This window comes from Oncorhynchus keta, chromosome 2 (genome assembly GCF_023373465.1).
Source record: "Oncorhynchus keta strain PuntledgeMale-10-30-2019 chromosome 2, Oket_V2, whole genome shotgun sequence".
Taxonomy (NCBI): Eukaryota; Metazoa; Chordata; class Actinopteri; order Salmoniformes; family Salmonidae; genus Oncorhynchus; species Oncorhynchus keta.
Window position 1 is genome coordinate 44,127,389 of NC_068422.1, and position 16,078 is coordinate 44,143,466.

The 16,078-nt window shown below is 41.9% G+C and overlaps 2 protein-coding genes across 4 annotated transcripts in view; both read left to right on the forward strand.

The window, feature by feature from the left end:
* The window catches only part of LOC118361374 (LIM domain-binding protein 3-like), a 72,033-nt gene extending 64,490 nt beyond the window's left edge, over positions 1-7,543 (forward strand). The window contains exons 12-18 of the mRNA XM_052470354.1: positions 143-202; positions 879-1,237; positions 1,338-1,695; positions 2,196-2,376; positions 2,487-2,607; positions 2,839-2,954; positions 3,077-7,543. Of these exons, the coding sequence (XP_052326314.1) occupies positions 143-202; positions 879-1,237; positions 1,338-1,695; positions 2,196-2,376; positions 2,487-2,607; positions 2,839-2,954; positions 3,077-3,166 (1,285 nt within the window). The 3' untranslated portion in view covers positions 3,167-7,543. The remainder of the gene's footprint in view (positions 1-142; positions 203-878; positions 1,238-1,337; positions 1,696-2,195; positions 2,377-2,486; positions 2,608-2,838; positions 2,955-3,076) is intronic.
* A 389-nt stretch (positions 7,544-7,932) lies between these two features.
* LOC118400949 (bone morphogenetic protein receptor type-1A-like) overlaps positions 7,933-16,078 on the forward strand; it is a 62,334-nt gene continuing 54,188 nt past the window's right edge. For all 3 annotated transcript variants that reach the window (XM_052477341.1, XM_035797995.2, XM_035798004.2), the window contains exon 1: positions 7,933-8,191. The gene's annotated coding sequence lies outside the window, so the exon portion shown is untranslated. The remainder of the gene's footprint in view (positions 8,192-16,078) is intronic.

Sequence of the window (16,078 nt, forward strand, 5' to 3'; positions counted from 1 at the left end):
CATGCAATATTTAAAAACCGGAAACAAACTCATTGGGCAGCACGGCATCATACAGGTATAGGTGTACATGGCCTTCATCCAAAGAGCTATTTTTGACCCCTGTTTTTGATGCCTGACCCCTTTTGTTTCTGATGCGTTATAGCTACAGCCTGCAACAGTCTGCCTCTGGTTACAGCTCCCAGTACAAATCCTCAGTCTCCAGGTACTTCTGTGGGGAAGTTTATCCAGATGCCACTGTCCATAGAACATCTGGATAGTGTGCTTCCTTCCCTTTTTGTCAACATAACTTCACTTCCGGAATAACACACCCTTATTCCCCTCCCTCTGTTTTTAGCTCGAAGGATGAAAATTGTGCTTTGACAGTGTTCGTTTTAACCTGCGTTTTAACCTCCCCTTTCTTACAAATATGTCAAAATCTGCTCCTCTCCCCGCTCAAATGAAATCTGTTGGTGACTCTGTGAATCTCTCACTGCCATAACTGAGGCTCTCTGTTCTAACACTGTTTCTCTGATACCAGGCTGTCTTTCTCTCTCTCTGTGTGGGTCTCTGCTATATTAAACCCCCACTAACCTTTGAGTTAAACGTGTCTGGTGAAGTGGAGGAGCTCCAGGTAAGACTCGAAACATATGTGGACACTCAGTCAGGAAGGAGAGAGGTGGCTGTCCAGCATTCAGCGTACTAGGTTTAATCGTGAGGCATAGTGCTAACAGTCTCCTTATTAGTAATTGATACTTGTAGTACAGTTTCCCAGTTTGGATTGTTATATTGTCTAAACTATGACAGTTCAGAAAACAGCTAGACAGATGATCAGACTAGTAGATATGTTTCCATCTTGGTGGTGATGATGTCACTCAGCTTCTTTTTTTATCCTTCTGCAGCCAATATGGCCAGGCTCCCCCCATGCAACAAGCCCCTCCCATGTACCAGGGGCAATCCATGTACCAGGGGCAATCCATGCAGCAGGGGCCTCCCATGCAGCAGGGGCCTCCCATGTACCAAGGGCCTCCCATGCAGCAGGGACCTCCCATGTACCAGGGGCCCCCCATGCACCAGGCCCCGCAGCCTCCACACATGCAGCAGCCTCCACACATGCAGCAGCCTCCTCACATGCAGCAGCCTCCTCACATGCAGCAGCCTCCTCACATGCAGCAGCCTTCTCACATGCAGCAAAGCTCCATCCAGATCCCTGTGGGCCCTCCCCCACCCAAGGTGGTCAGCACCGCCTGCATCGTGCCAGGTAGTTACAGCAGGTGGCGCTCTGTGACATTTGTATGTGTGTTAACAATACGGTAAGTATGGATAGTGTTTACTTAACCGGGTGTCTCTTTGGGTCATAGCTCCTGCCCCTGTTACACCGCAAGCCGCCACCCCTGAACCCCCCTCCAGCAGGCCCCCCTGGATCACTGACGACTCTTTTGCGAACAAGTTTGACCCCAGCAAGACAACCAGCACCAGCATGAAAGTGCCTGCTCTACCTCAGAGTGCCCCACCAGCACCAGCCTATATCCCACACCCTGGCTCTGCCCACACCCCTCACTCTGCCCCAAGCCCTGCCTATAACCCAAGCCCTGCCCCCTACAACCCCACCCCTGCCCCTTTCAATCCCGTTGCCCGGGGTGTGGCCCAAAGGGCGGAGCGCTTCGCTGCCAACAGCAACAGAGCACCCCTCTGTGGAGCCTGCAACAACATGATCAGGTAACAACAATGATACACTGAGTGTACAAAACATTAAGAACACCTTCCTAATATTGAGTTACACCCCCCTCTCCTTTTTCCCTCAGAACAGCCTCAATTCATCAGCGCATGGACACTACAAGGGGTCGAAAGCATTCCACAGGGATGCTGGCCCATGTTGACTCCAATGCTTCCCACAGTTGTGTCAAATTGGCTGGATGTCCTTTGGGTGGTGGACCCTTGTTGATAAACGGGAAGCTGTTGAGTGTGAAAAACCCAGCAGCGTTGCAGTTCTTAATACTTAAACCGGTGGGCCTGGCACCTACTACCATACCCCGTTCATAGGCCCTTAAATCTTTTGTCTTGCTTTTTCACTCTCTGAATGGCACACATACACAATCCATGTCTCAATTGTCTCAAGGCTTAAAAATCCTTCTTTAACCTGCCTCCTCCCCTTCAGTGGATTTAACAGGTGACATCAATAAGGGATCATAGCTTTCACCTGCTTTCTGTCGTTACAGGGGACCCTTCCTGGTGGCCCTGGGTCGATCCTGGCACCCAGAGGAGTTCAACTGTCACTACTGCCACACATCGCTGGCAGACTGCAGCTTTGTGGAGGAGCAGAACGCAGTGTACTGTGAGAACTGCTACGGAGAGTTCTTTGCCCCCACCTGTGCCCGCTGCAACACCAAGATCATGGGGGTAAGATGACGGACCCAAACGCAGACAAGTACAACACACACGAAGTCACTTTGTGCGTAGCATATACCCACACAATAACTTTTTGTGCCTGCGTTCTTTTTGGTGTGCAGGAGGTGATGCATGCTCTGCGGCAGACATGGCACACCACCTGCTTTGTGTGTGCTGCCTGTGGCAAGGCCTTTGGAAATAGCCTCTTCCACATGGAGGATGGGGAGCCCTACTGCGAGAAAGGTACTTTAGATCAATGGAATAGCATGGCACATAATGAAACGCCTCAAGTGTTGAATGTTTCCTTCAGAGCCCAAACTAGCTCCTGTATGTTTGTCATAATGTCCTCTTCTGCAACTGAACAACATTTGAATTATATACAGAGACAATTTTATTTTATTTTAAATTACGCATGTAACTTTGCAACCGTTTGTACTGTGCTATTGTTTTCACACTCTATGCTTTGTCTTCCAGACTACATTTCACTCTTCAGCACTAAGTGCCATGGCTGTGACTTCCCAGTAGAAGCGGGAGACAAGTTCATTGAAGCACTGGGTCATACTTGGCACGACACCTGCTTTGTCTGTGCGGTAAGAATGGCTACAGCGCTGTACAATAACCCATGTCCCTGCTGTATAAAACGGTTATTACTCTTGGACTGTTCCAAAAAATATTGGTTTGTGAGATTCACAATTGTGTCCGTCTCCCACAGGTGTGTAATTTGAACCTGGAGGGCCAGCCCTTCTACTCCAAGAAGGACAAGCCACTGTGCAAGAAGCACGCTCACGCCATCAACGTGTAGATGCTCCATCTGCAGTTTTATAGGGTGGTGGGCAGGTGCTTACATAGCTATGCCCAAGCCTTGGCAAAGAGCCCAGTAGAGGGCATTGATGCCAGTCAAAATGCTGAAAAAGCTGAAGATGAGAGCAGCAAGATTGACTGTTCAGCAAACCGATCAATCAGGCGTGACAACATTTTAAGTATTTTCATCAGTACTGAAATTCAAGACAAACTGCCTAAAATGCTGCAGCCCCCCAAACATGTGTTACGTTTGTATTTATTAATATCACTTACAAATTAATTATATTGTATGTCAGAGAATTCTGATGTAAATCCTTTGCTACTCCACTCAGATCCTGGAGGGCCTCAATCCAGTGAGGCTGGAGCAAAAGCCTTAGCAGCCTACAGACACAGGCAGACTGAGTGGAGTAGCAGGGCAATCAGTAAATAAGATGCCTTACTTCACAGGAACACTGTGTGCTTTGTTTTGAATGTAAAAACCCCAATAGGTTGCAGTGAATGTCATAAGATCGTTTTAGTATCAAATACAGTAGATTTAACATGATGATGCCTCACGCCGACCAACAGAGCACAGAACGTGAACCGATACAGTATACTGTAGCATGACACATGCAGGCCTACGAAATGCTGTTTGATTTCACAAAGGTATTATTAAAGTGACAGTTTAGTAAGTGATATTTATTGCATCTTTGGCAAAGTGTTATTTATTTTACATAGAATAAAACGGAAGTATAACGTCCATGGATGTTTATATTGCTGGTAAAACAAAACAGTTATATTTGGGCTTTTGCTGAATTATTTAGTTTTTTATGCATGCAGTTGCATCATACAGAGGTTCATAGTATCATCTGAAGAACCTGTCACTCACTCTTTCATCCTGGATTTATTTATTTATGATATACAAAGATGGTGCTCTGTTACATTAGGATACAGTAATACTATACCAACTTTGGGGATCCAGGTAGAAGATGAGACGAAACTTTGGATATATTTGAACACTTTATGAGGTAGGGAAGTCAGGTTTTTGGAATGTGTCTCATAAACTGGATTTGCTCCTGACTGGAAATCAAGGAACCACTCTGTGTCTTTTGTAGTATGTAATGGGAATTTTGGGGAGGTGCACAGATTGGTGGACCAGAGCCAGAAAGATATGTCACAGTGGGCCACCGGACTATTGTGTCTCTGAATTGCGCTTAAGGGAGACGAGCTCTGGCCTGGGGTCTTACAGATACATTTTACACAACAGATGTCTATGCCTGGTGATATGCCATACACCTGTATGAAGCGCTTCATTTAAACAAGAATATATAGGAAATGTCTGTCAAGGTAAAAAAATATATATATATATAATAATAAATAAATACAGCCAAACACAATCATTTCTCTCTCACTAGCACACACACCTTAAAGGTCAGTTGAGACAGTGAGCTTGTGTACAGACTTGATACTTTCAGAGTTTATTTTCTACATCTTTGTATATGTTCTGTATTTGTGTAAGTGTGTCTGCATGCATGAGTTTGTACATGATTGTCAGTGCATGTCTACTGAGGCAACATCAGTATTAGTTATGTATCTGTGCCACTAGAGTAGCCAAGCATACTGTGATTTTGCATAACACTGAGTACTTTTGATATGCATACTGTATGTGTGTAGATCAACTGGTAAGAAAAGCACAGTCCGTGCCAGTTAAGAATAAACCTTACATAGTACCATTGGAGGGAAATGAAGACGGGCTTGAATTGTTGCTAAATAGTTGTTTACTGAAAGTTCAGTGTCTTGAAACTAGTTGTATAGTTTCCAACCACTAGAGTGCAACAGAGTGTTGACACCATTCTGCTACTTGGCATGCCTCAGATACAAGTCACTACATAGTACACTCACTGTATGTTCCCTCTGTCCCCACTCCAGCAAACACTACAAAGCCATTTGTCACCCCTGTGGACTTCGTATCCAACAGTTCAATGTCAAGCTTTTTTATCCAGGCCCCATGTATCAACCAGCCATGTCATTACACCAACTCCATAATCAGAAATTGTGGACAGCACAGGGAAAACAATTGTTAGGTTATTTAGATGGTTCCCCTTTAAAACAAAAAAAAAAGACTATTGCGTCAACATGATGATAGAAATGCTGTGCTTCCCATTGAGGCTAGTCTTAGACAATCAAACGTAGTGGTTTTTGTGTTACCTGGTATCTAAAGGACCATGTCAGCAGCCCAAAATGTCAATATCGCTGGTTCCAATGCTCACACGTGTCCTCTGTAGTCAACATTGGCACTAATAACACTATGAAAGAATAGTTAAGGACAAAATTAAGGAGGACCCAGTTTTATAGAATTTCACAGTCCATTCCCAAATGACTATAACTTCTCTCTGCCGTCAGGCATTCATTCCATTTAGGTAAGAGGTCTCTGGTGCATCTCTGTCCTCTGTAACGAGAGACTTAAGTAGCCTTCATCGTTCTCTTCACTCTTGACACGTCCCTCCCTCCTGGCTAAACATATGGCACACAGGTTACTTTGCAATGACACTGTATTAAGACCATCCTTTTCCATTTCAGGCTGCTGAGTGGTCTTTTAGATGTTGGTTCACACATGATTTCTGTTTGTACTGCTGTTTAGTAAACACTGGTGAGGCTGCAAGGTTTATATCCAATGTGCAAAAGGGATTGCTTCTTCTTCCATGTTCTGTGTTTTGATCGGGGAAAGTGTTTTTTTTTTCTAGAGTAGTATTTGTGTTTTAGAATAGATGGTATATACTTGGCATGAGATAACAACCGCCACTCTTAAATCGGATCGTTGATTTACTCGTGTTTTTGAAGCAGCAACAGAAATATGGCTTTGATCTTTGAGTAGTTGTAGGGCGTCAATGTTTTTTTTTTCTTTGGCATGGACTGTGTTGGAGGAATGGAGTTGTTGTCATTGTTCTGTTGTACATTTATTAATAACACCTGAATTAGTGGTTCATCTCTTGCTGCATTTGTACTTAGAACCCTATCGTCTATATAGACAAGGTCTTGTTTTTTATGTGGAACGTTGATGTGTTTGGATTGTAAACCCCATATTTCAAATGACTCACCCTGCCTGGCCTACCATAACACGAACTATACTTAGAAATAGGAACATGTTTTATGCATTGCTTTATTTAGTGAAATGCATCTGACTGCTATCAGAACAGAGTTACATGGAGAAAGGATATACCTTGACGATTGAAGAATTTAACAGGAGTCTATCGGTGTGTGTGTGTGTGTGTGTGTGTGTATCTATCTTGGGAAGGAAATGTGCTTGATTTCGTCTCTCTTGAGAACTTCCTGGATTGATCAATGTTTGAAGGGCCTTAATTTATGCATGCTGTAGCCTATTAAATACCATGACCTTAATTTATATTGTTCAGCAAAGACTACGAATCACCATTCTGTTTTTGTTTTACAACCACAAGTATGCCTGTATTACCAGAGTCAATGTTGAGAGGCTGCTGGTATCTCTAGGGGGTCGTTCCACAAAATGGGTGCCTCTTGCATCCGTTTGATATTTAAGTAGAACTTGTGCAACAATATTACATTTTAAAAGCCTGTTATATTAAAGGAAGTGCCCTTTTAACACCAAGCATTGGTGCCAAAATTCAGCGTTTTGACGCCCCTCCGTCAACCGTGTCACTTCCTCTAGGAAGATTTCAACCCACTTACTCAAAACATTTCTCCAAGTGTCACCATCGTTGTCCTAGTTATTTTTGTTGCTTTTACAAAGTAATTTGAAGATGATTTATTTCATGTGATTATTGATTCATACTCCTGTCCCTCATTTTGGTGATCCCTGTTATGTGAACTGAACTTTTGTTTTAATATGGTGAAACTATTTCTTTTAAAATATGTTTTTTTTTTTTAAGGAAAGTTTGAACATTAATTGTCAAATCGTAGTTTAAAAGCAGGTGATATGGTTTGACTATTCTTGGCCATTTTCTGGTGTTTTGTGGTGGGAAACCGAGCGGGCCGAACGTAACATGTCAACACTGTTACCCATAGATAGCTAAACCATTTCTAGCCTTTTTTTTTTTCATGAAGCTGATATTCACTTGCCACTCCCTCATGCACAGATGCATCCATTCCCCTTGTCACAAGGGGATTTATGGTTGATTTAAGAAGAAATCATCAACCCAGTTACTTTATTTTGATTAGATTTGTTTGGCACTTTAATAGGCCCTTTCTATAGTCATTTGTGTTATTTTAAAAAACATCTTGAGATGAGAACATGTTTTTTATGAATTTGAACATGTGCGCTTGACAATGTTAAATTACACTTCTCAAAAGGCACTGAATTGGTGGAATGACCCTAGGATGGTTTGAATCTTTGAAATGTGTCAATAAACGTTTTATTTCACAACATTGTCTTTCACTTTAATTTATTATTCCACTTCCTTCTCACCTTTATTCTTCATATCCTATCCTCCTCTTCATCTATCTCCTCCACCTTTTTATTCTCCATATCATCTCTCCTTTATCCATGTTTTTCAATCCCTCTTATGTCCACCTCTTTCTCAATTTTCACCAGCTTCTCTCTATATACCTCTCAAGCTCCTCATCTCCTCACCTCGCTTCTTCCCCGACTTTTTACTCTCCACGCTCTTATATTTGTGAGTAGACTATTGTATGCATGTGTCAAACAAATACGAATATACTGTAGTAGATTAGAGCAATGAAAAATAATAGGTATGTCCATTTACACCAGGGGGCGTCACTGAGGTAATTGGAACATACTTGAATTCTCCATAGAAATACTCCTACCGCAACTCGGTCCCCCTCAAATGGTTGTGCATTCGCTGCAGTGATTGGAAAATGTTGGTCTGTCTACGTGTGTTTCATCAAATGACATAGGCAGAGGCAAAAAACAGAGCGAGTAGAGCAGGGCCGACGTTAAACTGCATGTTTGGGAAATGTACACCACATTTTTGCAACTTCAAGACGAAATAGAAAGATACAGAGGAGTGCTCGCCCGGAACCAAAAGGATTGCCACATCTGCTGAAGAAAAAGGTGAGGTGGAATGAAATCTATCCAGGCTAGGTCATACTCCTGTTAATTCTGCCCTCGCTTTGGCTGTTGTCTTGGAAAAAGTTTTGTTTTTGCGTCTGGAAAATAAAACTAAAAAACACAAATTAACTACTGGCTTCATTTTGGAAGTGTATTACGTTTATATTTATTAACTAGTTAGCTAAAAAATGTAGCTTCGGTTTAAATACAGCCACTTGTGTCCGAGAGTTTTTTTGAAAGCGAGAACTACCTCGCTAGATTGTTAGCGCTAGCTAATTTTAGCGTAGCCACTTGCTAGTTAGCGAGCTAGCTAAGTAATCGAGATATATTTGTTTGGCTAGCTTACTCGTTTGCAAGTACTTCTAGCAAACCTGACACTGAACTTTTATATTGACCGAATGGGTTAGTATATAGTTAGCCAAGGTATTATTTGCTAGTTGCTAAGTTTAAATTGTTTTACAAATCAATTCACTCATTACGCAATGAAAGTTGTTAGCTAGTGGGTTGCTAGTTAGCTAGCACAGAGCGGTATCATGTAACTAACGTTAAGTATCGCTTCTAGAGACATTGTAACATATTTTACTGAGTGATTGAATGCGATGAGCTTTGGAATCATTTGTATCAAATTAGATGACAATATAACGTTTTTCACTTTCCCTCTGAAAAGTAAGTTATAAATCATATATATGAATTGTACTACTTGAAAGCTTAGTAGGCTAGCCTAGTGTTAACTTAATTTATTATACATAGTTAACTAACGTTAGTTGTTAACGGATTACAACTACATTGGCTCATGGTAGGCCTCGTTGTAATGTAAGTGTGTTTTGTAACAAGTGTTTAAGACAACGTACTGATAACAAGGATTAAGTTGATTCAACAAATCGCCCAAATGAGCATTCATCCTGCTCTTTAATTAGACTTCGTCAGCTCTCACGTTTCTGCCAATAACCACACATAGTTTGATTAAAGGGGTTTCTGGGGGGCTACCATGAAGATTTAATGGATTTTTATTCCCTGTTTACTATCATTGCACATCGTAAATTGGTCAATCATCGTCATGTGATATAGTCCACGCTGATGGTGTGAAAGTTTGGGAGGCAGTGAGACACGTTCAAATCTGGCAATACACACACAAACACCCGTACACACACTACGTCAGTAGCAAGATGTCTGTTTTTTTTTACAGGGAAAATACCCAGTGTCTCGTCTCATGGGTTGCATACGAATGGGCCATCTTTGGCCATGCTTTTCTCGTCTGAAAAAAGCTGGTTTTAATTTGGGCCTGGAGTGAGAGGGCGATGCGTTGTGCTCCCCACCGTCCAATGCTGAAGGCAACTCTGGAGTGAATGGGCTCTGGAAAATAGCGGGGTCAAAAACCAGATGGAAGCCCTGACTGAAACTGTTCACTTTAAGCGGCATGGGGTAGAAGTGGATTTCTAAAGGTGGAGGGGAAAATTATTGCGTCTGAAGTCTAACATTATACATATGCCAGACATCTTTACCTTCTGTGGGTACTGGGATACTCCATAAAACAGGCCAATATTGGGGGGGTGAGACTAGGCCAGGAAGATTGGCTAACAAACTAAGCATGAGGATTTCTTCAGGTATTAAAACTATAATCAAGCACATGACAAATTGTCCCTATTTAAATGTAGCTGAATGTCTTCATAGTTCATATAGACCTATGCCTAGTCTCTCTAGCAATGATTGTGTACACAGTATCTTGATCAGTGGGCTAACACAGTGATTATAGCAGGAGTCTAGCCCTGCTCTGGAGCTGAGTGTGATTAATTAGCCAGAGCTCTGTAACTGCCTGAAGTCTGGAGAGAACATAATGGAGGGTTAGACAGAAATGGGGATGGGGTTCAGTAAATTGTGCATAATTCAGATATGATTTATGCACACGCGATGCACAGATCAGAGGACTGCTCATTGTCAAGAGGATGTAGCTAGCTGGAATTATCTTCTCCTTTTATAATGGAATGATTATCACTCATGATGGGCCTTTTGTTTTATCTCCCATGCCTCTGCTTGACAGCTGCCACTGCAGTTGAACTTTTAAGTAGGCTTAGTCTACATGTTGGAAATCAAGAGATGTTTTTGAATGTACTTTCATTATAGGCTAACCTACATGGTTTCCGTAAAGTCCATGCTTAGTGTTGTAGGTGGTGTGGGTAATATTGATACTTATTTCCTAGAATTGACGTTTTTTCAGTACTGAAGTCTGTAACGTAAACCAGAACTTGCCTCAAGTGTTCTGAGTGCAGTGAAAGAGAGAAGCAAAACATTCTCAAGCACTTTTAAATTTACAATGCTTGTTTTTCTAACATCCCTTTAAGTTTAAGAGTGTCTTTCCCCTGCCTTGCTTCTGTTGTCCTGCATCCATCTTTCTCCTCTGAAAGCATTTCCAATCTCCTAGGCAGTGAGGGATCAGATTGCTCAGGGAGTCTCCAAGGCTCTCAGGCGAGGTGGTGGAGATAGAGTGAGGGGGTAGCACACGGATCAAGTTTCACATCCCAATGGGTTCCTCTGTCTGCTGTGCCTCCCTGAGTCAACCCCCACTCCTACCACCCCAAGCCTGGAGACAGGGTGGCTGAGCTGTGGAAGAAAACTCACTAGCCCTTTCCCAACAATGCAGAGTTAAAAAGTAGGATTTAATTATTTTAAAAAAAAATGTAACAGCAGCACGAGGTAATTGAGGTAATATGTACATGCAGGTGGGGGTCAAAAGTGACTAGGCAATCAGGATAGAGCAGTGGTCACCAACCTTTTCTGAGTCAAGATAACTGAGTCAAAATGCAAGCTGAGATCTACCGCTCAGATCCACCTCCGACTCCAACTTAGAAGAGCAGATAAAGACTATAACTCTAACCTGTCACCGTTAGACTGTAACCAGAGAACTGTTTCAGACAGCTGTGGAGGTTTAGGGGTGCTCTGCTACCACAGGCTGTATAAACCTGCACCAACTCCCGCTGGCTTTTGGAAATACTGCTTAATTACTTGCAACTTAAAGATAGTATAACAATTAACATGTTGCCTGTAAAGGAATAGCATATTTGTTTTTTCCAGAATACAGTGTGCAGGTGACCATTTTATTAGGTCTTCAAATGTTTACATCTTCAATGCGCTTGTTGAAGAGGGATTTTCTTGGAACACCTAGACGTGCAAATGTTTTTCATTCATTTTGATTAAAACAGCCTTTCGTTGACCTGCCTATTTCAGACTGAAACCACTTGCTTGCTGTATGTTTGACACGACACCCCTATTCTATACGGTTGCTGGATGACTGGTCTTGATGATGTTTACATTCAGGCTGCAGTTGTCCTTTTTAATGGTATTGATCTTTCTTTTAAATACACAGAGACACCTGAGTGACAATTTTAGAAGAGCTAATGTGAATAGGGCAAGGGACAGATTGTTCTGATGGTAATTTTTTGTTAATGGAGAAAGTGAAAAAGGTCAGTTTGTTTACTTAGTTTTATTTGGGGGAAATCCCTTCCTGTTTGTGAACCAAGAAAATATGATTATTTTGGGCCTTGGGATTTCCAAAAACATGCGTTGTGTGATGGAGGCCGATCAGCATCTGAAATAATGTGTGGAAGGCAGCTAAAATAATGGCGTTCCTGGAGAATTCAAATACTGGAGGATTCAGTAAACCGAGGATGGGTAAGAAGATTTTTAGTGTCTTTTGTCTTTGTAAAAACAGTTGATATACCTCAGTAATATGCCTAAGGTCTGTGATATGATGCAATGTTGCAGGGCTCTATGCTAACCTTTCTTTACCAGGACTACATGTGCGCCCAAGTTGAAAAATGTATGAGCACGATGACAAATATTTGAGATAATAAAATTAGAATCCTACATTTTGATAGGATCACGAGTACTCCTAAATCAAAATTCCAGGTCGCACAGCAAACTGTAGGGCCCTGTGTCAAGATTTGAATGTTATTTGCACATTACTCATTGGTTAAATACAGCATTCTCACGTAGGTGTTCTTTTTGTCCAGGTGGGAAAGGGCAGTGTTGAGTGCAGTAGAGATTGCGTCATCTGTGGAGCTGTTGGGGGTGGTATGCGAATTGGAGTGGGTCTGGGATGATGGTGTTGTGAGCCATCACCAGCCTTTCAAAGCATTTCATGGCTAAGGTGCTATGTGGCGATAGTCATTTAGACAGGTTACCTTGGTGTTCTTGGGGTCATGGACTATGCCCAATGTCAGTGAAGACACTTGCCAGCTGGTCAGCGCATGTTCTGAGTATGCATCCTGCTGCCTTGTAAGACAGGTTGACATTCACACCGGCTACGGTGAGCGTGATCACACAGTCGTCCTGGAACAGCTGGTTCTCTCATGCATAGTTCAGTGTTGCATGCCTCGAAGCGAGCGTAGAAGGCATTTGGCTCATCTGGTAGGCTTGCATCACTGGGCAGCTCTCTGCTGGGGTTCCCTTTTGTAATCATTGTTAGTTTGTAAGCCCAGCCACATCCGAGGTCTGAGCCGGTGTAGTAGGATTCGATCTTAGTTCTGTATTGAAGCTTTGCCTGTTTGGTGATTTGTCAAAGGGCGTAGGGGGATTTCACATAAACTTCTGATTAGTGAAAAAAAGAAGTGGCAGCTCTAGCCTTTTGTTCAGTGTGGATGTTTCATGTAATCCATGGCTTTTGGTTGGAATATGTACATATGGTCACTGTGGGGACAAAGTCATCAATGCACATATTAGTAAAGCTGGTGACTGATGTAATCTCTTCAATGCCATGGGATGAGTCCATGAACATATTCCAGTCTGTGCTAGAGAAACAGGCCTGTAGCTTAGTATCTGCTTCATCACACCACTTCCATATTGAGCGTGTGCGTCACTGGTATTTCCAGTTCAGAGTTTTTGCTTGTAAGCGGAAATCGGGTGGATATAGTTATGGTCAGATTTGCCAAATGGAGCGTAAGGGAGAGCTTTGTATGCGTGTCTGTGTGGAGTAACGGTGATCTACAGTTTATGTTTTTTGCCTCTAGTTGCACAGGTGACATGCTGGTAGAAATGAGGTAAGACAGATTTCAGTTTTCCTGCATTAAAATCACTGGCCCCTAGGAGTGCCGCCTCTGGTGAGAATTTTCTTGTTTGCTTATGGTCCTTTACAGCTCGTTGAGTGCGGTCTTAGTGCCAGCATCGGTTTGTGATGGTAAAGAGACAGCTATGAAAAATATAGATAAACTGTAGACCATACAATTTACAATTTACCAAGAGTTTATCATAAGGTATTCTATCTCAACCTTGAGACTTCTTTAATATTAGAGATTGTGCACCAGCTGTTGCGAAGAGACCCCCATCCCCCGAGCTTTCCCGACGCTACCGTAGTGTTGTAGTGTTGCAATATTTTATAGGGTGCCAAGGGTGGCCAACCATCCTCCAGGAACAGTGTTGTATTTTGAAACTGGCTTGAATATGCAAAAAAGTTAATAGGCAGTTTAGCCTAGATTTCGGTTTGATTCTCTAAGGTTAAAAAAATATGAATTTTATTTTGTAAAGTGGTTCCTTGCGTCATACAACAGTGGGGGAAAATAGCATTACATTTAATTTAATTTTTGGGGGGGGTAAGTGATTTGAGCCTTTGGACAAGTTCATTTTAAAAAATCTACTACTTGTCTGAAAGATAAGTGGCTAAAGAAGTTAGTCAAGCCCTGATTTTATCCTGCCTCAAGCTCACAAAGTGGTGGTTGCAAACTGATGGCCTTCCCACCATTGACTAAGCACTGGCATGGCGAATGGGAGGTGCCCTTTAATTCTGAGTGAGATACATTTGTTTTAGCTCTTTTTAATCCTGGCCATCAACTGTTTTTAACATGCGATTGCATTTAGAATTTATATTTGTTGTGAGCTTACAAAAGCACGTTTCACTCCTGTACCAGCTTTTTGAGGATCTGCTCTCGCAGATCTGTTCCTCTCCTCAAACTCATGTGATATATAACATGCATAACGACTAATGAAAATACACACACAGCAATTTAATTCCACGAATTAAGCAAATGAACCCATAATTTAATAGTTAATACCTTTAACATCCCTAGTTTATATTTTTATTTCACCTTTATTTAACTAGGCAAGTCAGTTTAGAACAAGTTCTTATTTACAATGACGGCCTACCCGGGAACAATGCCTTATTCAGGGGCAGAACGACAGATTCTGCTCGGGGAATCGATCCAGCAACCTTTCGGTTACTGGCCCAAAGCTCTAACCACTAGGCTACCTGCCGCCCCAAAATTGTTGACAAGTAGTACTGGTTATTGTTTCTTTGCTGTACTACCTCTTTGAGAGGTTAAATGCACACGTCTTTTAATTGCTATGTCAGGAACCACTGCAGTACAAATCTAGTAGGACCTTGTTTATGCGATTTAGGCGGGCAAGTGTTTAAAATGGATAAACACACAAAAACATTGCTGAGTAAGTTCACTATAGCCCTGCATTTTCACAGCTTAATTTTCAAATTGCAGTCGCCTGTCATTGTTTCTCAGTTTGACCTGTGATATATTTTCCATACTCTTCATGAAGGACGGTTTGGCCTAATGTTAATACAACTTGATCACTGATTTTAGACCAGCTGGTAGCCTAGTCCAAATGTCAGCTGGTATGCTCACAACTGAGTATAATTGAATGTCAATAAGATAAGTGCAGGGGTATTCTTTTTGCATAAATTCTGTTTTCTTCCCCTGAGCAATAATGGATGGTACATGCAGTGGGAAGACTCATCAACCCACAAGACCCACTCCAACCAGAATGTCTGTCTTAAAATATGACACATGAAATTGGATAAAAACAGAGAAAGGAGCAGGTCCTAACATTAACTCTTTGGTCCATCAGCCGTGTGGCAGGTCGATACATCTTTTCTTTTAATCTACCAGCCACTCCGATTTTTTTTTACCAGCCCAAATATATTTTTTCACTAAAATGACACCAACCAAACAAACGATGAGCATGCTTTCTGTTTCTAAAACAATAAATGTACTACTAGTAAGAATTAATGTGGCATATTGTTTTGTTTTAATTTTTTGTCACCGGAGTCTTTTAACCAAAATATCAACGTTGACACGTTCACCTGCCTCTAAGGTTACCCTGTAACATGACTCCAGTCACTTTTTTGCCTTTTGAGATTGAGTCTGACTAGTAAGTAGTCTGTTGTCTTCTGTTCCCTAGCAGTTAAAACTTAAATATTGAAATATAACATTGTGAACAAAACAATGTAAATAGCCAAGAAACACAAGGACAAACCCCAATACTTTATTTCAAGTAAATTAGACCTGCTATGCCTGTGAGTAGTGCTTCTAAAAAAAATGTATCCTTCACTCAGCTCTTCAGGGTTCCCCAACTAGTGGCCTGCGGTCCCCAAGTTTTCTTATCAAAAAAGAGGGGGAACTCAGTTCATTCACCGTCAATGTGTAGCACCCACCTCAGTGATGTACGGCAACCATTTTTGTTCCAGAACTCTCACCACACATAAACTATCAGTTGGAGAGGTGAAGAGTGATATATTCCAATTAGGAATGATGGGGATACTTTTGTGGCCATGATGGAATGTGGCCAGGTTGGGAATTTAGCCATTACACCGGGTTGAACACCCCTACTCTTACAATAAGCGCCATAGGATTTTGAATGACCACATGCAGTCGGGACACCAGTTTTAAAGTCCCAGTCGAAAGACGGCACCGTACGCAGGACAATGTTCCCAAATGTAATCAAGGTTTGACATTAGTCAAATATTATATCACTTTAGGCTTTCAGTCAATTTGCGGCACTACTCACAGGCATATGAGAAAAATAAGTGAATGTATGCTTGTTGAAAACACTGAGCTAGATGTAGGTTAGGACTTTGGTTAAAGTAGCTAGTTAACAGGAGGCTGATTATTC